The sequence below is a fragment of the Rhinatrema bivittatum genome, chromosome 1 (assembly GCF_901001135.1).
Source record: "Rhinatrema bivittatum chromosome 1, aRhiBiv1.1, whole genome shotgun sequence".
NCBI classification, from domain to species: Eukaryota; Metazoa; Chordata; class Amphibia; order Gymnophiona; family Rhinatrematidae; genus Rhinatrema; species Rhinatrema bivittatum.
Window position 1 is genome coordinate 59,812,032 of NC_042615.1, and position 25,660 is coordinate 59,837,691.

Sequence of the window (25,660 nt, forward strand, 5' to 3'; positions counted from 1 at the left end):
GCCCTCTAGAAGCACTGTAATGAATGTTTGTTTTTCTTGGATAAGTGAACTTCTCCCTTCAGTAGTGTTCAATTGACTCACTCACAGAGGGAAGGCTGCCCCTAGGAGGAGAGCTAGCAAAAAGAGAGATGCGGATCTGTTGTGCCCGAAGGACTTCTTGTGATACGATAAAAAAAAACCCCAAAACTTAATATATTGAAAAGTGTGCAGTGTTTTAGTTTCAGATACATTCATGGCAGAGAAGTTTTCTATGACTCACCAGGAGTTTCTAGTTTTGTACCATACTAGAATGGACATTTTCAGCCTCTAGCCACCTCTTTGGCCCAGTGATCTAAGCTTGGATCTTTCTAACTACAGCGAGGCACGTGGTAGTAACATTTCATTTAATCAAAAACAATAATTCTGTAATCATTTTGCCTAAAAATACATAAGTGGTTCATTGGCTGCCTACACCAGTAGTGTTCAGTAAACCCAAGGAGTGACTGTAGGTTTTGTGTGATCTCACTAAACATGGTCTTTCCTGGATGTCATCCTGACAACTGGTATCTGTCTCGCATGAAGATGCTGCATCTGGTGAAGGGAGATGTGAGACACTGCATGAGAACGTCCCATGTGCAGCAATAAGATCAGGTTTTAATCTTGAAATTAATAAAGTGAAGACTGATCTGTGCACTACCACGTAGATCTGTTCTAGTCTTCAATTTATAACCCATTTTTCTTGCAATGACTCAAAGCAGATATCAAAGTGCAGCAAATAAAAAAAAAAATACACATTATACAAAACATAAATTCAAATACATCATAAAATACAGTAAACAATTCTTAATTGTAAAACATCACCAGCCCTAACTCCTATTTTCCTGACCAATCTTCTTATTCACCAAGGGGCTGCACAGGTAATAACATCAAGTCCCATCAGGCAGGTTCCTCTCACAGCATCTTCAGGGGGAAAAAAAGATCTGTCTACATCAGGACTCCAATACGATATTAAATCTCTAGGTACAAGGCTATCCTTTCAGAGCCTAGGCACAAAACAAGTTTGATGAATATGGCACCATATGTGATGTTTTTCCTTTCCTTTAAATCCCTAGTCATTTTAATTGTAAGCAGAAAATGGAAAGGCATATATGTATCAGTTGCCAAGGACTCTGAATATATTTTGTATGGAATAAAAGATTTGCTGCTGGTAAATGTTAGAAGCACTAAGGCAGAGATGGGCAACTCCAGTCCTCAAGCGCTGTGATCTGCTCCGGTTTTCAGGGTATCGAGAATGCACCTCATGGATATTCAGGGTAGATATCTTCAAAACCTGACCAGTGTTGCCCACCCCTACACTAGGGGTATTTGATAATTCCTTTCTTATCACCTTGCGCAGAGATGTAATCTCTTACTTGTTCAGATTCAACCCTAGCTGGATGTGACTGAATGTTGTTCCTATGTGACAGCTATTTGGTGTCCTGAGTGAAATAAGTTGGAGGTTTCAGTCTACATCACAGTAGAAAAATAGAAACCTGATGGCAAACAAAAAAGTATGGCCACCCCAACTGCTCAACTCTACCCCTCCCTCACAGATCCTCTGTGTTTATCCCGTGCTTTCTTGGATTCAGGTACTGTCCTGGTCTCCCCCACCTCCACTGGAAGGCGGGGCCAGATTTTATTGGCATGTGCCCTTAGGCAGTAGGGAAGAAGGGGGGGACGACAATGCCCCCTCTCTCTTTTTCAGTCTTCCCCCCTCTTAGGCTGACCCTCTTCCCCTCATCGTTTCATCTCATGCCAGCTTTGTGACAGCAGCAGTAACTGGAAAATTAAAAAAAAAAAAAGTCAGCACGGGGCCTGCAGCCATGACTCGTCGGCAGGCCCTGTGGTATCCCGCACCTCGTCCAGGTTTCCAAGGTAACAGGAAGCCTATGCAGGAGGAGGGCCAGGGTGCTACAGGAAGCCCTTACTGAATCTTTAACATTTCCGGTTGTTACTGCCCTGGAGAGGTTGAGTGGCACCGCGGTGGCAGGCCCAGATAAAGGCAGGGCTGCGGTGGTGATGCGCCAGCGCCTATGAAAATGTGGCATTGCAGGCAGTTGCCTTCACCTAAATCGGGTCTCTTGGGCCATGTGTCCATTACTTTCTCTAAATATTTCCTTAAATACTCGAGTCTACTCCCTTTCACCCTTGTTCCATGACCCCTCATTCCAGAGCCTCCTTTCTGTTGTACATTTATTCCTTGGAAGTATTTAAATGCCTTTAACCTACCTGTCCTTCCTTTCCAGTAGTGTACACACGTTTAAATCTTTGTTTGTCCCCATCTGCTTTAGAACGAAGACCAATGATCGTTTTAGAACTCCATTCAGTTTATACAGAAACATAGAAATGGTGGCATAAAAGGGCCAAATGATCTGCCCAGTAAGCTTATGCTTATGTTAGTATCTGCTGCACTGTGCAGGTTACCCAGATCATAAAAGTCAGAGCCCTTGGATGCTGTTTGAATCCAATTTCTCTTAACCATTGCTGTGGAAGCAGTTACATCAAAAGTATCAGGCTTGGTGATTTAAGGATAGTAAGCGCCGCATCAGCAAGTTACCTCCATGTTTATTTATTCCCCAAACTGTAAAAGTCGGGTCCCTCATTGGTTGCTGTACGAATCCAATTCCCCTTTTCCCATTGCCGTTGAGACAGAGAGCAATGATGGAGTTGCATTAACAGTATCCAGGCTTAATTTGTTAAGGGTAGCAACTGCCACACCAGCAAGTTATCCCCATGCACTCTTTTCTTCATTTCCATCCTTTAGTCTTTAGGGATCCACAGTGTTTATCCCATGTCCCTTTGAATTCCTTCACTGTTTTCATCTTCACCACCTCTTCTGATAGGGCATTCCAGGTATTCACCATCCTCTCCGTAAAGAAATATTTCCTGACATTGGTTCTAAGTCGTCCTCCCTGGAGTTTCATTTCATGACCCCTAGTTCTATTGATTTCTTTCCAACAGAAAAGTTTGATTATTGTGCATCATTAAAACCTTTCAGGTATCTGAAGGTCTGTATCATATCTTCCCTGCACCTCCTTTCTTCCAGGGTATATGTATTCAGATTCTTCATTCTCTCTTCATAAGTCTTCCAGTGCTGACCCCTCACCATTTTGGTCACTCTTCTTTGGACCGCCTCTATCCTCTCTTTATCTTTTTTGAGATACGGGCATCAGTACTGAACGCAGTATTCCAGGTGAGGCCTCACCAAGGACCTGTGCAGGGGCATCACCACCTCCATTTTCTTACTGGTTATTCCTCTCTCTAGGCAACCCAGCATTCTTCTGGCTTTAGCTATCACCTTGTCCCATTGCTTCACCACCTTCAGATCGTCGGACACTTAGCACACCAAGGTCCCTTTCTCAGTCGTGTGCATTAGTCTTTCACCCCGATCATATACAGCTCTTTTGGATTACCTCACCCCAGACGTGTGACTCTGTACTTCTTGGCACTGAATCCCAGCTACCAAATCTTCAACCACTCTTCAAGCTTTCTTAAATCATTTTTCATTCTCTTTACTTCAGGCATGTCCACTCTGTTGCAGATCTTAGTATCGTCCGCAAATAGACAAACTCATCCTCAAATATCCTTTTGAAGGTGCAGTCTTCAGAATTGTACACAGTATTCCAAATGAGGTCTCACAGGGACCTATACAGAGGCAAGGTCATCTCCTTTTTTCTGTTGGGCCATTCCTTTTCCTGTGCACCCAAGCATCTTTTTGGCTTTTGCCATCGTCTTATCTATGTTTGGCCACCTTAAGATCATTAAATGTGATCACCTCCAGATCATACTCTTGTTTCATGCTTAGAAGAATTTCACCCTCTATACTGCTCTTTTTGATTTTTGCAGCCCAAATTCATGACTGCATTTTTTAGCATTAAATCTTAGCTGCCAGACTAGACAATTTGTCAAGCTTTGCTAGAACCTCCTCATTTTCCACAACTTCCAGGGTGTCTATCCCATTGCAGAATTTGATGATATCCATAAAATTGCCTATGAAAATGTTGAAAAAAGCAATCCAAGGACTGATATCTGTGGCACACCATTAGTAACTCCCCTTTTCTTGGAGTGAACTCTATTTACCACTGTTATGTTGCCTTCCACTCAACCAGTTTCTAGCCCAATCAGACACTTTAGGGCCCAAATCAAGGTCATAAGAACATGCCATACTGGGTCAGACCCCAAGGGTCCATCAAGCCCAGCATCCTGTTTCCAACAGTGGCCAATCCAGGCCATAAGAACCTGGCAAGTACCCAAAAACTAATTCTATTCCATGCTACCGTTGCTAGTAATAGCAGTGGCTATTTTCTAAGTCAACTTAATTAATAGCAGGTAATGGACTTCTCCTCCAAGAACTTATCCAATCCTTTTTTAAACACAGCTATACTAACTGCACTAACCACATTCACTCGGTTTATTTATAAGTTGCGTTTGCAGAAAGAACCATGTCAAAGACCTTACTGAAATCCAAGTACACTACATCTAGTGCTTCCCTTGATCCAACTCCCTGGTCACCACTCAAAGAAATTGATCAGATTTGTCTGATAAAATCTGCTTCTGGTAAAACCATGCTGCCTTGGATCTTGTAATGTATTGAATTACTGAAACTGCAGTATCCTCTGTTTTATAGTCCTGGGAGAATTCTGCGCTACTGTGGAGCGCAGAATTCCCACCCTCTGCAAAGAATTGCCAAATTCTGTGCAGAAAATGGCAGAGGAGACCCTGGCAAGCCGCAACAGACGCACGGAGATGAAGGCTGCGGCAAAAATGGAAGGCTTCCGTGTGCTGCGAACGGAGTGTGCTCCACTTGCGGTGAAGATGAAGGCCCCGGTGAGAGTGAATGTGTGTGTGTGAGGGGGGGGTGAGAGAGCGGGGGGGGGGGGATGCTTGAGTGTGGGTGGCAGAGAGAGGGAGCCTATATGAGGAGATTGTGAAGGAGTGTGTATGAGAGATTGGGGGATCATGTGTATGTGAGGGTGCTAGCCTATGTGAAGGGATTGTGTATTTGTGAGACAGAGCCTGTGTGAAGGGGTGCATGAGAGCGACACATAGGTAGCCTGTGTGAGGATCTACGCATGAGAGAGAAAGGGAGTTTGTGTGGGTGTGTATGCTAGAGAGAAGGGGATGTGTGTGTGTGCGTGAGGGAGCTTGTATGAGGGTGTGTGCATGTGCACTAGAGAGAGGGAGGGACAGAGGGAGCCTGTGTGAGAGGCAGTACTGAGAACAGGGTCAAACTCTGGGACTGGCAATAGAGTGGAAGGAGTTGAGCCTAGAGATGGAAGGGAGAGATACTGGCAGGTGGAGGAGTTGAGGCCTGAGAGGGAAAAGTGGCCAGGGGAGTAGGAAGAGCGAGTGGAAGGGACACTCTTACAGTGAATTTCTAGGGAAATTCTGCTCAAAATATTTAAAATTCTGCATCTCTAAGTAATAACGTTTTTTGTATTCATTTAAAATGTAATTACTCAGACTGTTATGTAAATTGTGTTATTTTGACCAATATAAAGTTTGCAGAATTTTACGTTTTTGTGCGCAGAATTTTACATTTTTTTGTGCAGAATTCCCCCAGGAGTAGTTTTAGCAGCGAGTCCCTCAATTTACTTACCACAGAGATCAGACTCTTTTATTTATTTATCGAGTTTTATATACCGTCGTTCAGTTTTTGCCATCACAACGGTTTACAGACTAACTGGTCTGTATTTCCCAGCCTCTTCCCTACTTACAGTTTTGTGAAGAGGAACCACATCTGCCTATCTCCAGTCCTCTGGATCTACTCCCAACTCTTGTCTGTACATCTATGAAGAGATCGTCCAGCCAAGCTGCCAGAACTTCTTAGTTCCCTTATTAACTTCTGATGTATCCTATCCGGCCCCATTGTTTTACCGACTTTCAGTTCAATTAGTTGCTCATAAATCCAGTCTTCTGAAAATCGTTTGAGGCTTACATAACTTCCATTCTTATTTGCTTCCATTTTCTATCGTCCTTTTCCTGGCCTTTCCTCAATGATCACCGAACAGAAATATTTGTTAAGCAATTTTGCTTTTTTTTTTCTCATCAGCCTCTACATATTCCTCCCCTTCACCTCTGAGTGCTATTTTTGTACTTTATCACAAACATATCTCACAAAAAAAAAAGCCTCTGGTTTTACTATATTAGCTATTTTTTCTTCCATGTGACCTTCACTCTCCTGACTACTTTCTGAGCTTTTACAATTGTCACCTGTCTTCCTCTTTCTGCGATCTATTGTTTATGAACGCTAACCTTTTCTTCCTTACCTTTTCAGCTACTACTTTAGAAAACCATCTCAGCCTCTTTTTTTCTCTTTCCTTTATTTACTTTCCAAACAGTAACTCCTTTTGGTTTTGTCCACTGCTCTTCTACTTCCCCTAGATTTTCCCATCCAGCTAACGACTCCTTGAGGTGCTCCCCCGTTTTAACAAAGTTGGTTTTCCTGATGTCCGACAGGCTTTCACCATCCAGTGATCACTGGATCCCGGATGATCATCTAAGACATCAGAAACACTGGCTGCATTGGTAAGAATCAGGCCCAGTATCGCCCCCCCTTCCCCTGTGGGTTCTGTTACCAGTGGATGCAATAGTTCTCCCTCGAGAGAATCCAGGATTTCACTGCTTCTAGATGATACTGCCCACGATGCCCAAATCAACAGACTGAAATCGCCTAACAATAGCACCTCACCTTTCATAACAATTTTCATAAATATCCTCTATTAAATCTCTCTCTATTTCTTCTGCCTGCAATGGAGGTCTGAATATTGCACCAATATAAATAGAGGTTCCATTCCTTCTTTAACAATTAACCCCCAGCGCGACCTCTTTACCCAGAAACCCTGCTGTTCTCTTGCTTTAATAATATTTTTCTATATATAGGGCCACTCTTCCTCCCTTGTCCTTTCGGAATAGATTGTAGCCTGGTATAACTATGTCCCACTCATGGTTTCCATGTACCATGTCTGTGATAGCCACTGTATCCAAGTCAGCCTCTTCCATGACTGCATCTAGATCCGGGACTTTATTTCCCATTTTATGAGCACCAGTGTACATAGCTTTCCAAGGTTTCCCTTTTCTCCAGTTTTTCTGTAAGTGTTTAATGGTTAACTTGAGACTTTGATTTACCTTAGGGCTCTTTTCACCCATTCCCAGTGATCCTAGTTGAAAGCCCCCCCCCCCCCCACTGAGTAGGTTTGCCAGTCTGTTCTTAGACACTGCACCCCCTCAGTGACAAGTGGCCCTATCTCTGCTCACCAGCCCTTCAAAGGTCGTCCTGTGGTCCAGGAAGCTGAATCACTGTCAACACCATCATCTCCCGAATGCGAGCTTCCCTGCCTGGGAGATGTGGGGAGAATATCACCTGTGCACCTGTCGCCCAGGGGCATGAAGTCACTTGTGGGTTCCCAATGATCATCTCAGAAATGACTGTGGAAGCTGAGATCCTTCCCACAGGACCGAATTCATGGCTTTCGCTTTAACTGCAAGCTGAATCTCGGAGTCTCATGCCGATCCCTTCCTCTCAGATTGTGTATTGGTCCCTGTTCTTCTTTGTGGTACAAAGTACAGGGGGTCATGAAGAGATGCAGGTGGTTCCAAAGCCAAGGATGGACTGGGACGGGTGCATGGAATTTGGCGCACACTTTGTGCTCTTCCTCTTTTACGGTTAATAATCAGAGTTCCCGGTTTTCTAATATTCATTATACGTTTCCATCTGTGTTCTTCCGAACCTATTTGTAAATGCAGGTTTCTGTACATTTCCACACTTCAGTTGATTGACTTCAGTCCTGCTTTTATTTTTTAATTTATTTATTTATTTTTACATTTGTTGTTTTTTTGATTCTTTGATGTGAATATCTAAGACTAAGAAATAATGCATATGATTTCTAAAATCTGAGAGCTTGTATTTGTCTATACAGCTATGAAAATAGTTTCGGATGCCCTCCCCCTCAGTAAGTTTGTGCAGGTGTAATACGTCACTGAAACGTCAGATCTGTGTCTATTTATCTGTTCAAATGAATACCTGGAAGCATCATTAGATATTGAAGTGCTCAAATTTCCTCACTCTGGCTCAATTTACGAACTCTGAATTTACCTTCTAAAAAGACTAAAAGTAGGAAAACCTTCACTTTTCTAAGTCCTATTACCTTGGCTCTTAACCATTATGTTTTTCAATTTGTGTTTTAATACTCCCATAGAATTGTTTTGCTGACATGTTACTCTACTGACAGTCTAGAGGCCATGATCTCCACTGCAAAGGAAATGGTTCATTCTCTTGGGAATGCGCCTTAGAGCAATTAAACGCTACATTAATCTGAAATGAGTGCCAAGCAGGGTTTGTTGCTGATTTTAGACAGCTCTGAAGATTAAAGCAAGTAGCACTTGGAGAGGCTTGGCGATCTTGCTTTATTGCTGCTGTCCATCGCTTACTAGTTTTTGTTTGTTTTTTTTAATCTGGTAGATGGCAGAAACCACCAGTTTGCAAATACGGCAAGTAATAGAATTTCTAAAGCCATGCCAGCAATATTGCAGAGTGTTCGGACAACTTTGTGTGTTTGCAAGTACAACTGCGGTATTAAATTGGAAAGAGAGACCCCGAGTGCCCAATGATTGGAAACGGATTCCTGTTCTGAGTGTTTTTTGGGGGGGGGGGGGGGGGGTTTAGCAGTTGGGCAGTTATTCTTTGGAAAAGAAGAACTGGGAGGGGGATGTCTTTGTATTTTATTTGAGCGAATACATGCAATCCCCAGGGTTAAACAATACAGGAGGGGACAGAACCCATGCGAGGAAGATGGCTGTGAAGTGCTGTTCTGCAGAAAGTTACTTGCTGCGTTAATTCTCCCAGTGTCCTGGAGCATGGGAGAAGACCCATGGAAATCTGTCATCAAGCGTTTTTGCAGATGAGGTTAAATTGAGCCGTGTTAGTTAAGTGTTCCTTTCATTCTGAATAAAACTGCTGCTGAGACGAAATGCTCTGAAATGTACTATAATAGCAAGTAAAGCTGTCGGCTCTGCTCTTCCTGTTTTAAGAAAAGCTGGAACATGCCTGTGAACGCCAGTAATTTACATCTGCATCTGTTGTTGTCAGCTTAAAACACCACTGTTGCTCATTTCCGACCTAGCACAAGCGAAAACAATAGTTAAACATGTTTTGCCGGGGTCTTGGAAAGCTTGCTTTTCTGTTAGTTCAGAAACTGTTCAGGCTCAATGTTTCAGAACTATTCTTCAAATAAAGATATGGTAGGTACACAGGGGCTGGTCTGGTGGTCCTGATTTTAATTCCCAGACGAGGTCATCTGCTCCCCAAGTCGGTTAGAGCTGGGGATATTTTGCAGGCAGCGTTCACAGCCTCTCGTTGGGAGGGAGTCATAGTCGCTGTGCAACAGTGACACCTACGCCAAATGTCCGGATTTAGGGCCTGTGATTGCTGGGTTCCAGAGCGAACGTTCATGCATGGCCCCCGGTTCAAGTACCATCATTGCAACGAGCTGGGAGAAGACAAAAGATAGTGGAAAAATCACCAGGGAGAATGAAGTTTGATACTTCCATAGCTGGAAGCCCAAAAGAGCAGGAGGAAACTCAGGTACAAAAAAAAAGGATAAGGACAATTTCCAGCGGCATCTGGCAGCTTGCAAATTATCAGCAGAGCTGCGAGCAGAATTTTTAAGGGAAACTCTCCCGCAGAGTGTCTGTGTGTTAATTTTGCCAGCCTGCTAGTGCTGCACGGAGGCTTTCTCCCCCATATGATTTTTGATGACCACTGACCATTTGAGTAGCTGTCTTCTAGACTGACAACTGTCTGGTTTATATCCTTTCAAAGGTGCAGCCTCCAGAATTGTACACAATACAATGAGGTTTCACCAGAGATGTATACAGAGGCAATATCACCTTTCCTTTCCTGCTGGCTATGCCATTCACTATGCGCTCAAGCGTCCATCTGGCTTCTGCTGTCTCCTTATCTATCTGTTTGGCCACCTTAAGATCATCAGATTTGATCACTCTCAGATCCAACTCTTGCTTTTTGCACAGAATTTCACCCCTATACTGTACTTCTCACTTGGATTTTTGCAAGCCAAATGCATGACTCTGCATTTTTTAGTATTAAATCTTAATTGCCAGAGTCTAGACCATTCCTCAAGCTTCACTAGATCACTCCTCATGTTTTCTACCCTTTCAGAGTGTCTACCTTGTTGCAAATTTTTGGGATAGATTTTAAAAGGCCCATGCGTCCATATGCTATTTTTTTTTTCTGCAATTACATAACACAAGACTCTCTTGTAACAGAAAAAGAGAGGTGTGTAAGGAGTATAAAACATTTAGAATAAACAAAACAAAAAAAAAAGAAATGAGTACATCCATGCATTCCCCTGAATATAAAAGGAAAAAGGGGAAACCAAGAAAGAAGAAAGGAGCAGAGTAAAACCACGAAAAAGACAAAAAGTATGAGAAAATAATCACCGCAACATATTTATGCAAAGAGTGTCCTCTAGGTATGAGAATCCAAGAAAACCCGAAGCTGTGAGGGTTCAAAGAAAACATAATTAATATTAAGATGTTTAACTAAACACTTGCAGGGATATCTTAAGTTTGAAGTGATAATCTTGTTAATTGAACCTCGGTATATAAAAGTTATAAATAAATAAATAAATAGGGTTCCCTTGGACCAAACCTCTGATCTCGTAGACGAAAATCTCTTACCTGCGATCTTGAGTCAACCTAGTAATATCAGGATATATCCACAATTTCTGGCCATAAAATATATGTAACCTACTATGAAGAAAAATACGTAAACCCAGTATTCCTATCTACTACGAAAGCAAAAGACACCAACAATGTGGCTCTTCTAGTAATCTCAGTCTCTTGCGACGATTCAAGAATATCGGTCAGGTCAAGGGTTGAATCCTGAGATAGACATCCACCGGCAACTTCCTGAATTTGGGGCAAATAGTAGGCCTCTGTCATAACGGGCATTGCAGCTGCAGGTATCTTGAAAACATGAGAAATATCTCTTGAAGAGTTCTGTTAGTAAAATCAATTTAGTATGAGGAAAATGTAAAACTCTCAAGTTCAGACTTCTCAAGGAGTTCTCAATATTTTCAAATTTCCTTGAATAAATCACATCAGACTGCACCAAACCATTTTGAATTTTTTCAACAGAGGCAATACGAGATTCCAAAATTTCCAATTTGCTACCGTGAGAGTGAACTTGTTTTTCCATTGCAAGTATCCAGTGATTAGTGTCCAAGGAAATCTTAGTTAAAGAAGAAATAGAGGTTTTCAGGGAGACCACGGCATTCCGAAGCACATCTAATGTTATAATTGAAGGTTTTTAGTAAAGGTTTCACAGCCAGGGTTTCCTGCGCCCCCATCCCCTAGGCTCAATGCAATGTCCTGCGCCAGACTCTCAGGAAAGGCCAGTGTAGGGGACCTGCCGCTCGAGGAGCCCCCACAAAGGGGGCAAACTTTTCACCAGCAGAAATCAAATCCATTGCTGCGGAAAATGGTAAAGGTCCTCCAACCACCTTCACCGTTGTCTCTTCTAAAACCAGCATTCACAGACTCACCCCCTACCCACCGGTTGAGCCGGCAGAGGCTCCTGATGATCCGTCGAGCCCCGAAGGGGAGGGGAAGGTGTAATCGGCGCGCCAGGGCTCAAAGAGATCTCCTCGGCCAGCGAGTTCGGCATCCGCTCCTCAGCACTACCCACAGCGGCTCCCGGAACAGAGGTCGGCGTTAACGCGAAGAACTCCTCAATCCGTGGCTGGGTGTAAATCCGGCAAGGGAGGACTGGATGCAATCTTCCTTACCTTAGCCTTGCACTTTGGTAGGAGGCGTCTTGATTAAGGCAATTTTAGAAGAAAAAATGTCTGATATAGAGGGGGCTCTCACTCTGCTTTCTCATGCGGCAGCCATCTTGATCTCTCCCCTCCCCATGGACGCAGCTATTTTATAACGTGCGAGCGTCTGTGCGCATGTTATAAAATGCGATTTCCCACGCGCACATGTACGCCAGATTTTAATGTCCACACGCAAGTGTGGGTGGGTGGCCTCCTCCACACACGGGGGCAGGGATTTTAAAAGAATCGCACGGAGACTCAATCGGGCCTTTGCCCATTTCCCTCCCAGTCTGCTCCAATAAAGGAGTGGACTGGGAGGGAACATCCCTAACCCTATCCTTCCTCCCTCTTCCCCTCTCCTCCCCGACCCCTAAACCTACCCTAGCTATCCCCAATTTTTTTGTTTTTATACTTAACTGCTCCTCCAGAGCAGAAGTAAACTCTGCAAGCCGGCTGACTGCTGGCGCGCACTTCCCTGGGACAGCGTCTAATGGCGCTGTCCCGACCCACCCCTTTCTTCAGGCATATAGAGAGTTACACTTATGGTTAGTTCCTTTCTAAATTGCGCTTGGCGCGCAACTATGCACATAACCTCCCAGATTTTACATGCGCCAGTGATTTAAAATTTGGGCTTTTGGTATCAGCCACAAAAAGGCAAACCTTTCCCGATATTCCTTCCGCAATATCACTTAGAAATACATTCATCGTAACTGGATTGAGATCTAATCCCTGCAGCATGCCACTGGTAATCCCCTTTCCTCAAAGTGAACCTCATTTACCCACTACCCTTTGTTGCTTCCCATGCCACCAGTTTCTAACCCAATCGGGTCAGGCCTAAACTTAGGGCACACGGTCTGTAAGTCATTTATTGCAGAACCATGACAAAGGCCTTGCTGAAATCCAAGTGCACTGCAACCAGCGCTATCCTCTGACCTGGTTACCCAGTCACAAACATTGATTAGATTCGTCTGCCAAGACCTACCTCGGATCCTGTAATCCAGAAATTGCACTATCCTCTGTTTTAACAGCAATTCCATTAATTTAATTTACTCAACTCTGAGGTCAGGCTGACTGACCTATAGATTTCCGACTCCTACTTTTGTGCAGAGTAACCACCTCTGCCTTTTCCCATGCCTCTGGAAGCACTCCTGACTCTAAAGAGGTGTTGAAAAGATCAGACAGCAAAGCTACCAGAAGGTCTCCAAATTCTCTTAATGCCCTCGAATATCCTGCCCCGTTGCTTTATTTACTTTGAGATGCAATCCTCCTGCCAGCTCAGTCCAAGGCTGGGGGAGTTGGGGTGTGTGGCAGGGGTCCTGCAAGGTTGCCCTAAGGGGAGAGGAGGGTAATAGCTATGATGTGCTGGTTCGGCCTGCTAAAAGTTAACTACAGCCCCACACCAGGCCAGAAAGTGATCATTGAAGAGGCAAACGGAACGTAGCTCTTGCAAGGTAATGACAAATGAACTTGTTACCATGCTATATACATGTTTTGCGTATGTGGATTCATTCGCCCGCTCTCCCGCAGACTTTACTGTATCGACCCGATTGTGTGTTACAAAATGCTGGGTTTGTCCTGCAGTTGGATCTTTGTAAATTGGGAGCTATCACATGCATTAAAAGCCCCTTAGCGCACAGTTAGTGGATAAGGCTCCTCTATAAACTAAATTCCCATATGGCCTCCTGAGTGGCTTTAGGTACACAAGGAGAGCACCTTTTTAGCAGCACCTAAGATTCGTGCGGTTGCATTTATAAAATGTCTTGGAATGGTACGCTGTGCTTAGTTGTACAGATATTTCAATAGAAGATGAGACTTGCCAACCTGGGGTCAGATCCAACGGTTCCTCTATCTAGTGCCTAGCGGCTGTCACCACCAGTAGCACGTTCAGAGGAAGTGCATTAAAAGACTGCATGTCTGGGTTGCAGTGCTCCTGACTCGTAACTAGCCTGTGATTGAGCTGTCTTCCATTCATGTCTCTTATCCTGTTCATACCATTTTTCTCCACAATATTCTATGTTGCTGAGTTCCACAGGATAATGACATGTTGTGTGAAGCAGTAACATCTCTTTGTCTGTTTTGAACCTGCTAATTGATAAATTAATCATGCACCCCCTGTGTTTTGCGGGGTAAGACAGAGTGAATAATAGAAGTCGCTATTTACTTTTACCACTTTCATGACATATTTTTTATATCTTCACACTTATCTTCCAAGCTGAAGAATCCTGGTTATGCCATAGTCCTGATCACATTTTGGTATAAGAGCTGTGAAACGGATGCTTGACCAAGTGATCCAGTCAGATTCCCTTCCTCCCCTAGGCATGTGGTGTTTTATCTACTAATCTACTGCTGCTAACAGACATCTACAAATGTATTTATTGAAATTCATAGCCCGCCTGTCACGTCAAGCACGATCAGAGCGGATTCACAAAACACAAATATGCAATCAGATAAAACAAGTCAATGACTCAACACGATAACACAATAACAACATAAAAGCAAAATGTGTAGGCTCCAGTGATTAAATGCAAGATAAATTTTACAAAATGCCAGTTGTATTCAGTGCCATTAATAAGTGTGCCACTGATGTATGTGTTATCTAAAGTGATCTGTTTCATGTGTTAGTGTTCTATAGTAACATGTTTGTTTTTTTTCAGCTCCAATACATTTCGTTAACATAAAAGAAACAATAATAAAGCAATCTGAACTTTTTCCCTGTTGTTTAGCGGGAATAGAGTCTAAAGATATGAACTGCACAAAAATAGGAAATGGTGTTTACACGATCAGGTTTTTGGCTTGGATTACTGTAACTCTTTCTGTACTGCGCTGCCTCGGTTGACGCTACGAGCTCTTCAGCTGGTGCAGAACGCCGCCGCACGGGCTGTTTCCGGGGCAAATTTATGTGCCCGTACCACTCCCATCCTCTTTAAATGACATTGGTTGCCTGTTTTATGGAGGGTGAAATTTAAAATTCTTAACCCTGTTTTTTTGTTTTTTTTAAAGCATTCCCTGGGCTGGCTCCAGTGTATTTTGATTCGCTTTTAAACATTTACCAGCCCAGAAGCCTTCCGATATCTACGAATCGAAATCTTTTAACGGTTCCCCTCTTTTTAAGCAGGTCAGGCTTGATGAGTTCTGGGAGCATCTGTTTAGCTGGTCCTTCTCTCTGCAACTCTTTACCTGAGGATTTAAAGAGTGAAACCTTTTTCTCCGTTTTTCGTAAGGCCCTGAAGATTTGTGTGTAATTTAGCCTCCAGTGATACAGTGTGACATCTGGGCTGACTCAGGTTTAAGACTGGTGGTGGTCCCAGAATAATATAGGATTGATAGTGATAGGGCTACTGAATTAACAGACTAGCATGTAATAGTCTGAGGATGGTTTGTAGCAGTTTGTGTGTGTGTGTGTGTGTCTCTTGTATAAGTCCATTTCATGTTTCTATTTCATTGAGTGTGAGTTTTATGTGGTGTCTTATTGATTTTAAGTTTTATTTTGTATATATTTATGAATATTTACTGTAATCCGCTCAGATGTTTATAGTTGGACCTCAGTTTCTAAGTTAAAGAATTAAATACAAATAGAAATGGTATTAAAACAAGGTGATTCTTTTATTACAGATTAGTGTGTCTTTCAGGCATTTGCTTTAAATGAAATGCAGATTTCATCATTTTGTTAAACAAAATGGGACTTGCACGATGCAGTAATTGGACTCCGTTCAGAGACAGCTCAGCAATGCCCAGCCTTACACACCCGAGGCTGTTAGCCTGCAAAGAAATGGCTCTAGGGTTATAAGTAGCTGCTTCTGGTCTGCAAATGTCTTCCTTGTTGGATTTGGGTTTTCTGTTTTTTTTTGTGGGGGAAAAATTGTCAGCCGTTAACTTTTATTAACTTTTCTGTGTTACAAAAATCATTTAAAAAATATCTTTTTTAGAGAACAGTACAGATAAATGTATTTGATCTAGCTGTACAATCTTATATTTCCAATTCTCTGTGTAATCTAAAGCCATATGAGCTTGTCTTTTAATAGATTTGGATTTTTTTTTTTTAAATGAAGAGGCTTGATTGAACGACGTGTGTATCTGTATCCCAGTACCTGACATATTCTCCCTCTATCACATCCATTTACCATGAGCCAGAGCCCAGGTCAGAGAGCATGTGGTTTGCCCTTCATGGTTTTCCAAGGCGAGTCATAGGCAAACTTCACAGTAAACTGTGGTGGGCTGGGACTTGTGCGGCCAGATTATTAACAGAGTCCTGGTAACGTGAAGATTTCTTGGGAAAGAGTTACTAGAAGTGGCAGTACCAGCCAGCTTATGAAGAGTTATCAGCCTTCTCTTCTTGGCTTTATTACTTCTACTTTTTTATCCTAATATGTTTTCTTAAACAAATTTTGAACTGAAGGGATGCATTTTAATCGGTGCTCCCTAAGAATTCACTCTACAAAGAAAGGTCCATGTTGTAGGTGCTATATCAGTGTAATAGTGGCTGAAAGGGTTTATGACCAGGACTAGCACAGCTAATGTCCTAATTTACTTGGATTCAGAATGATGGGGGGGGGTGGAGCTTTCAGAAACTTTAAACACGAACATCTCAGGAACAGGATTGCTAGCCTATTGCGTAAAAAAAATAGTCAGGGCTGCGTGCTCTGCCCATCCCGCCATCTCCCCTTCACCTCCACCGAGCAAGGTGTCGTCAGGCTCAAAAGCCCTCTCCGAGCAGGGGGCCGCGAGCCAGCTTGCTCTCCTCACAGTGCCCAGCCTCCTGTCTCCTTTGAGGTGAGCATCCCTCACAAACAGGAAAGAAGCAAGGCCCGTGAGCACCCTCGCTGAGCAAGTGCTGCTGGGAGAGGAGGCAGACCCGGGGAGGCCGGCAGCTGCCATTTTAAAGATCCTGCCAGCCTCTCGTACTTCAAACCGGCCAGGCCAGCGGAAGACTGGCTGCTTAGCAGACCCCCACGCTGAACACAGGAAGGAGGATTCTTGGGCTTTTGGTTTCTTTGTCAACTGAATTGTCCTTGCACAGTTTTGTTTTGGTTTTTTTTAACTGTAGCTACCTTTTTGTAGAACGGGAACCCTGTGGTATGTGAAGTGTCCTTTAACTCATCACACATCCAGTAAAAACACTCTTCAAAACTGATTTTATTACGCTAAACATTTATATCACTTCAAAGAAACACCCCCCAATACCTCAATAATTCTCTCACAACAAGGGGTATATTCTTAATTCTTGAATACAGGGTCTCAGAGGGTGTTCCTTGAAGTAATAAAATGCGAGTTTTGTTTTGTTTTTGTTTTTTTATAATTTTTTCTACTTTTTGTTTAAGGGGAGTTTTGTCATGAGAGACCTATTGAGGTATTGAGGGCATTTTTTGAAGTGATATAATAGTGTACTTAATATAAACCTTTAGAATAATAAAATCGGTTTGTTTTCTAGAGTGTTTGTAATTGATGATGAACTGAAGGACACTTTACTTATCACATGTTCCCTTTCTGCCTTCTGCAATGTTTAGTTTGAACATAATCCATTTTTTCACACTTCTTTAATTATTGTTAATTGATGTTATAGTATTATATCATTTTTGTGTGTGTGTGGGGGGGGGGGGTTAATGTACTGATTTGTAGCCAAAAACACTGTTCAGTCGCACTGGGGTGCTTTTAGGATGTAGAGGCCGTAGTTCTTACAAGCCTTTCGGTGTAAAACCTTTCTCTTCACTTGCAGTGCACTCGCCAGCTTATCTCTGAGAAGCTGGGGCGCGGCTCGAGGACGGTGGACCTGGAACTGGAGGCACAGATCGAGATCCTGAGGGATAACAAGAAGAAGTACGAGAATATCCTGAAACTGGCACAGACCCTTTCCTCGCAGCTCTATCAGATGGTGCAGACCCAGAGGCTGCTTGGCGATGCTTTTGCAGACCTGAGCTTGAAATCACTGGAGCTTCATGTAAGATGATCAGAATCCACGTTGACAGTTGATTGTCTAAGAGAACAAATCCCCCTTAGGAGAGGGGAATTTGGAATTAGGTCCTGGTGAAGTTTGAAGTGCACATCCACTAGAGTTCGTTACATTTTCCTCCTGGCTCCTTTGATTCCAGCTCAGTCAGAACGACTTCCCCCCCCCCTTAAGTTTCATATCTCCCTCCCAACCCAGCCCAGCCGTCACGGTGACAGTCCTGGACCAGGGGCTACAAAGTGCAGCTTCTTCCGGAACCCCGACTCTTGCCTGGTCGGGAAATGTCGTGGTCGAGCAATGCCCGAGACTCCCTCCTCTCCAGTCCTGTGAAACCACTGCCTCCACTGCCTCCACGGCATTCCCAGCTCGGGAAGCAGGAACCAAATGCTCAGCATTTGCCACCAGGCCAGCCCACAAATGTTCTTTAACATCTTATTAAATTTAACATGTATTTCAGACATAGTCATGGCTAACTATTTTTTTTTTTTTTATCTGCCCATTTTCCTGGGCATTTGCAATGAGAAAACTTATAGGGAAGGCAATGCGGGATGCCGTTGCATTGTCTGGCCCCTTTTTGATCGGGTGACTTTTAGTGGTTCTTCCAGTTCTTTGCACATTCATGGTTTCCCCAGGTTGCCCTTTGCTTGCTCTGCTACTCTGGAGGTTATTCATCAACATCTGACGATTCTGACTTTTTCACCTGACTGACATATGTTGTTGTTAGTGGTCCCTCTCGTTAACAAACGAGCTGGAGTCTGAGCCAACAGTTTTGTCAGAGAGTGGCTTGTTTTACCAAAATGACTGGTTGAACAAGTTCTTTGAACAATTTACTTTGAGGAACTTCAGTTTGTTAAAACCAAAGTTTATAACTGCTTTAAATAAGGATCATTATCTTTAAGTTTTGACGTTCTTTGTGAAAGTGATTATAAAGCCACCTAGCTTTTAGACTCATGTTTTTCCGTCATATCATTTTACAAAAAAGAAAATTATATTTTATTTTCATTTGTGTGATGTGCAGTGTGCCATAAAGAGAGACTGGAATCCATATGTTACAAAATTCATGTTCCTCAACGTAGGCAAATGCATCCCACCAGCTTACCTAGTTTCCTATAGCATTCAAGCGGAACCAACTCAAGAACCAACTTAGTTTTATGAAAATTAGAATTTATATTTTATACCTTTTAAAGAAATCAATTAGTTGCAGATTGCAGTTCTTAACCCATCGCTGAAATGAGACCATTTGGTCTGGAAGTTTCATCCTTTACAAAATGTTCAAGTGTTGTTCATTCCCTTCCCAGTTGTAAGAGAGATGCAAGGTCTATTTACTGTAAAGCAAACCAGCTTGCAAGATGTACTGGGTGCACAAGGAGTACTGCCTGACATCTTGAATTATACCGAGGGCCAGATGGACTAAATTGTGGGGTTTGTTTGTTTGGTTTTTTTTATACAAACAATGCATTAAAATCATTAATTAATGTTAATCAGGTTTTGTGAGATGAGAGAGAGGCAATGAGATGCAAAATGATGCAAATCAGTTAATTACCTATGATCGCACAGTGAAACTTAACTACACCTCACAATTTTTTGTGTTAACCTGCTAGCTTTAGTGCAAGAAAATTGACGCTAAAATGATTTGCTGGTCATTAACAAGGATCATTATCACGAGCTAATTAGTATGCATTAATGGTCCATGTTAATGCACTTTAGTATATTGGCCTCCTTGTGAGCTGCAGCTTGCTGCTGATCAAGAGATCCATTCAAATAGAATTATTTTTTTCTAGCAGCTGAACATTAATCCCAGAAAGGAACATTCTCACCCTAGTTCTGATCTATTCATAAACCTCATCATGAGGGAATTGTGAACGGATACCACTGGGTGAAGTCCTTTCCTCAACTTCCTCCCACCCCAAATTGCTGAGTTGGTAGTGACTTTGTGAAGTAATTACATGTTGATTGAGGTTAGATAAAGCTTTAGCACCAGTTTATTGGTCTAGTCTTAGCCTGTAAGAATTAGACTGACTCAACGCATGTAAATTGGAAAATCACATTTTCATTGGTTCTCAAGTTATTTTGATAATATTTCATCCATCCATCTTAGAATACTGGTTACTTGGTGAGATTTACATAAACTCAAACACTTAGCAAAACCAATTCCAAAATGATCTGTGACTGTATAGTATTTTCCAGAATTAGATTTAAATATTAGTCTGCAGGCCTGGCCTAACTGGGAGACTGAACCTCAATTGTATCAGAACAGCAGCACCTATGGATGGTATTCAGGATGTACACTTTAGGTTCCAAAGAGAGACTTGGACAGTGACTGCCATTGCAGTGGTGGGGTTTTATTTATCAGATTTCTGGACTGCTTTTTTGGAAAACCCTCAATGGTAATATGGTATTATTTAACAAAAATAAATACAGCAGCATAATAAATACAGCAGCATAAATATATTTTAAAAAAAAGTTACAAATATAAGTACTCATAAAACCAATCTCAACCAACTAATAACATAAAAGAACCTAAATGCTATAAAATTTAAACAGGTATAACCCCCAAGAATAATCAATAATACAAAAATCTCTTTTCTATGGATTCCTCGTAGATTGAGGAGGAAGGTGGAGGGTTAATGGAAGGATCAAAGGGAGGAAAATCCCAGGTGGCCATGAAGAAAGATCAGAATACTCTTGTTTTGTTTTGTTTTTTTTCCGCTTTTTGGCACTTCAAAGCAAAATTACATCCAGGCGCTGTTGGTATTTCCCTGTCTCCATCCCCCAGTCTCATCTTCCCTGCTGTAAGTAGTCCTGAGCAGGGCTGGGGAACGTTCTGATTGAGTAGGAAGATCACATAGGAGGGAAGGGAAGCTGAGCCAGAAAGGATGATCGTGTAGGCTACACTGGTGATCAAATGTTTCTTGATCTGGAATTTTTCACAGCACACCAGTTTGGTCTGTTTGGTTTTTGAAGGGATCCTTTTGCACCAGAGATTGTTCACTGTTGCTTCTGTACCTGCCAGATATTTTTGATGTGCAAAAGCAGTGGCCAGAAGAAGAGTCCCTTTTTGTGCAAAAGTTTGGAAAATGCTTTCAGCCGATGTTTTATTCACCCAGGCTTCCTCCGCCCAAATGTTCCCTCCCATGCCCTCACATAGATCTGGGGAGTTGTTTTAAAATGCTTTGACATTTTCTAACTCCTCCCATGGATGTTGGCAGGCTGTGTGCTTGAAGTGTTTGTTTTTGTAGTGCTGTTAATTCTGTTTCTGACACTCTCTATATGATATATTTAGACATTGGTCTGTGTTGTAACCTTGCCTCGCTTTCCTGAGGGGTTGGTCAGCGTTTCCATTGCAGAACGCAGACCCCGTTTTCCTATGGGCTTATAAACTGGCTTATGATTCACACCGTGTGGAGGGGTTTTTTTTGTCTGCATGCTTTTCTCTTTTGGGTGGTGGTTTTGATTTGCTTCTGTAACAAAGGTTGGCTTTGACTTTCCAGATGCAGGATGAAAAAGCAGGTTCCCCTGGCTTTAGAAGTTGATTCCACTCTGTGCTTTAATATAACTGATCATCTTAAAATGAAATGTGGTGCAGCAGAAGAATGACTGAGAAACAGCCATTGTACAGACCAAGATAAAACCCTGATGTGGTCTTTGTACTTCCTAATGTCACATTCCTACCACGAGGACCGTTCGGAAAGGAAGAGGGGACATTTTTAATTCCATAGGAATTCATTTAAAAGTACCTTTTCTCTGATTATGCCCATACAAAGGTTGTATTCTTTAGTCTTTCCCATTTAGCACTAACAGTAACATTGTCATGTATATTCTCACTTAGCTTCAGGCTTTCTCCCCCGTGATCCAGGAGCAAGTGCCACGAGGCTAAGGACAGGATTTCCATTGCTGCTCTTTGGTTCAGTTCAAAGAGTTGGCACTTCCCAACTCCTTGGAGAATAATTGTATGTATTAGCTGGAGGATCAGGTGTTCAAGCTTCAGCAAAGACATTTACATTGCATTTGCAACTCAAGAGCAGTGACTAGGCCATTAGGCTAGCCCCACCATTTAGGTATATTCATGCAGAGCAGGGATGGCCAGGTTTTCAGGATATCCACAATGAATATGCAAGAGAGATTTGTATGCAGATCTATCTCAAAGTCAAAGACCAGAGTTGGCCACTCCTGAAGTAGAGCATCATCATCTGTATAAATAGAAGAGGGAACAGAACAGACCTTGAGTCAGGGGGAAACATTTGACAAAAGGAATAAGTTTCAGCCAAAGCAAGCCTTTTCTGGAGAATGTCCTCTTTCGAATGTGCTACGTCGAGCCAGAGGCATCTTTTGCTCTTTGCCCTACTAGTGTGTAATGTCTGTCACTACGGTGGGTAATTTATGCTTGGTAAAGCCAAAGCAAGCAGCGAGTTTGTTGCCCCAGCGAGTGCTGTTATCTGCCAAGTTGACTTTTTGAAATCTCCCAAAGGGCTTCTGAAAATCACCTAAAAACCTTTCAGAGCCTCCCAAAAGTATGGCCAGTCCATCATTCTGGTTAGGATTTATTGATTTACTTTATTTATAATCTGCATTTTGACACTTCAAAGCGGATTACGTTGTTACTTAATTCTAGCCTCTGTGTGTGTGTGTTTATATGTGTAAATATATAATATACTACTTTACTATCTTGCATTGGAATAACTTGTTACTTGCCTGTTTGAATATCCAACAAATTAGAATAGCATTTGACTGCTGGTTATAAATCTCAGCTTTACAATAAGAAATAGTGTATCACAGATTAGAACAGTAGCAACAGATCTATTTACATCATTGGCAAATAAAATGGTGTACCTGAGGGCTAACTTCATCTAAAATCGTGGAAACTATTATAAAGAATAAAATCACAAAACTTATAGTCAGACATGGTTTAATGGGACACAGCCAGCATGGATTTACCCAAGGGAAGTCTTGCCTCACAAATTTGCTTCACTTTTTTGAAGGGGTTAAACATGTGGACAAAGGTGAACCAGTAGATGAGGTATATTTGGATTTTCAGAAGGCGTTTGACAAAGTCCCTCATGAGAGGCTTCTAAGAAAACTAAAAGTCATGGGATAGGAGGCGATGTCCTGTCATGGATTGTAAACTGGTTAAAAGGAAACAGAGAGTAGGATTAATTAAATGGTCTGTTTTCACAGTGGAAAAAGGTAAACAGTGAAGTTGCCTCAGGGATCTGTACTTGGACTGGTGCTTTTAATATATTTATAAATGATCTGGAAAGGAATACGACGAGTGAGGTAATCAAATTTGCAGATGAAAATTATTCAGAGTAGTTAAATCACAAGCGGATTGTGATGAATTGTAGGAGGACTTTGTGAGACTGGAAGATTGGGCATCCAAATGGCAGATGAAATTTAATGTGGACAAGTGCAAGGTGTTGCATATAGGGGAAAATAACCCTTGCTGTAGTTACACGATGTTAGGTTCCATATTTGGAGCTACCACCCAGGAAAAAGATCTAGGTGTCATAGTGGATAATACTTTAAAATGCTCGGCTCAGTGTGCGGCAGCAGTCAAAAAAGCAAACAGAATATTATGAATTAGTAGGAAGGGAATAGCAAATAAAACAGAGGATGTCATAATTCCCCTGTATCGCTCAATGGTGAGACCGCACCTTGAATACTGTGTACAGTTCTGGTCGCCGCATCTCAAAAAAGATATAGTTGCGATGGAGAAAGGTACAGAGAAGGGCAACCAAAATGATAAAGGGGAATGGAACAGCTCCCCTATGAGGAAAGACTAAAGAGGTTAGGGCTGTTCTGCTTGGAGAAGAGACTGCTGAGAAGGAGATTTGGTAATGGTCTACAAAATCATGAAAGGACTTGAACAGATAAATATTGAAATGGTTATTTACTCTTTTGGATATATAAGGACTAGGAGGCACTCCATGAAGTTAGCAAGAAACACATTTAAAACAAATTGAAGAAAATTCTTTTTCACTCGGCTCACAATTAAGCTCTGGAATTCATTGCCAGAGGATGTGAGTAGTTAGTGAAGTCCATAAACTGCCATTGATCAATAGGGGACAGCCACTACTTGTTACTGGCATTAGAAGCACGTGATCTGTTTAATGTTTGGGTACTTGCAACTTGGATTGACCACTGTTGGAAACAGGATGCTGGGCTTGTTTGGCTCTTGGTCTGACCCAGTATGGCAAGTTCTTATGTTCGTATGTTCTAAATCAGCAAATACTGTACTAGGGATGCAGCTTGCCCCAAGCTACCATGAAAAGTTGTAAGCCAATTCAGAAACAACAAACAAAATAAAACAAAATTATTGACTAAACTCGACTACTGGTTGTAACTCGCCTAGCATAACTGTGTTAATATAGGCAAGCTATAAATATTGTAATAAATACTAGTAGCACAGCAGCAATACTGATGATTAGTGCTAAAAAGTAAATAACCCCGTATCAGAAACGCTAGTTTGTAGCAGCAATATTGGCTGTAGTGCTAGACTGTTTCCGGTAGCTTTGTATCTGTGCTCCATGTTGGGTATCAAAAGCCTGACAGAAGAGTCAGCTTTTATTTGATTTCTAAGTGGAATTAGGCATCGGTCAAAAGGGAGTTCCAGGGGGTTGGTGCTGTTCCTTAAAAGAACTGTTCCAGCTGTCATTTCTTTTGACAACAAAATTGGCATTTGGGATCTGAGTGAGGGTCTTGGTGGTCTGGACAGCATGTATAAAGATAATCTTTCACTCAAGGAGGTAGGCCCATCTCGGAGGGTTTGAACCTCATCATCCTAAGAATTTTGAATTTTCTTCTGTACAGTATTGGCAACCACTGTAATTTGTGTAGAATGGGTCTGATATGGTTATGCGGTTTGTACCCTTCTGTCAGTTGTGCAGTGGCGTTCTGAATTATCTGGAGTTTGCGGAAGGCCGTGTCCATTGCGCCCTTGCTGTGACGTTACTGTGGCCTGAACTGCAGTGAGTAGAATTTTCTTCTGGGTGAATGGGCGCAGTCTTCACAATTGAAAGTGGTGCCTCTCTACTGTAGCCTGGCTGTGCGGCAGCATGGTGAGTCCAAGTCCAGTAAGTCTCTCTGAGACTTTTGATCTGTTATGGATGTTAATGTATTAAATCATAATAGATCGCTTCTAAACTAGCGTTGGCCCTTTGTAAGAAAAGTAATAATACAAAAGTAGACATAAGATGTCTTTAAGTGATTTGAGTCTTTGTGGAGCTGGACTGTCGTGTGTTAGTGTAACTGCTGGTACTCTAACCTTTGGCATGCAGTGCTGATTTGGAGCATGCTCTTCTGTACTTTTGTCTGCAGTGTTGCCTGACTTGGTATTATTTCGAGCTGCCTTTCATTTGTGTTTCTAGTTGCTGGAATGTATGGCTTGATTTGGTTTGGCCACGCTATCCTTCTGGATTGGGGGGACGGCGGGTGCATTGCTGTTGTAGTTGTGTTTGTTTACCGATTTGTGTCTTGAAGCAGATAGTCACAAAGTGTGCACAGGGAAAATGGTTATTGTGTTTGGCCCTGTTCAGAGGTTTAGAGTGTGACTTCCAAAAGCAGCCTTGGCTCGGGAGCTTCCATGCAGAAACCCTAACTAGCCATTGGCCTTGGGCTGCTGCTCTGCTTGGTGGTACGTTGTACTTTCCATGCTTGCTTTACCATCTTCTGTTTGTTTCCCTAACGACACCGGCCTGATACTCCCATGCACCACAGCTCTTCCTTCTTGTTTGTTGTTGTTTTTTTGCTGCTAAGGGATCTAGCTTGTTAGCATGGATTCAGCTTCTCTTCGCATGCTGATGACACAGAGGGCTCTCATGTTACTTTAACACCTGAGACTCAACTTCATGATGAGGAATTGCTA

General features: G+C 42.3%; 1 protein-coding gene across 5 annotated transcripts in view; it reads left to right on the forward strand.

Moving 5' to 3' along the window:
* Nucleotides 1-25,660, forward strand: part of ARFIP1 (ADP ribosylation factor interacting protein 1) — a 290,148-nt gene that overhangs the window by 226,115 nt on the left and 38,373 nt on the right. For all 5 annotated transcript variants that reach the window (XM_029608580.1, XM_029608504.1, XM_029608750.1 and 2 more), the window contains one exon: nucleotides 17,569-17,790. In XM_029608580.1, the coding sequence (XP_029464440.1) occupies nucleotides 17,569-17,790 (222 nt within the window). The remainder of the gene's footprint in view (nucleotides 1-17,568; nucleotides 17,791-25,660) is intronic.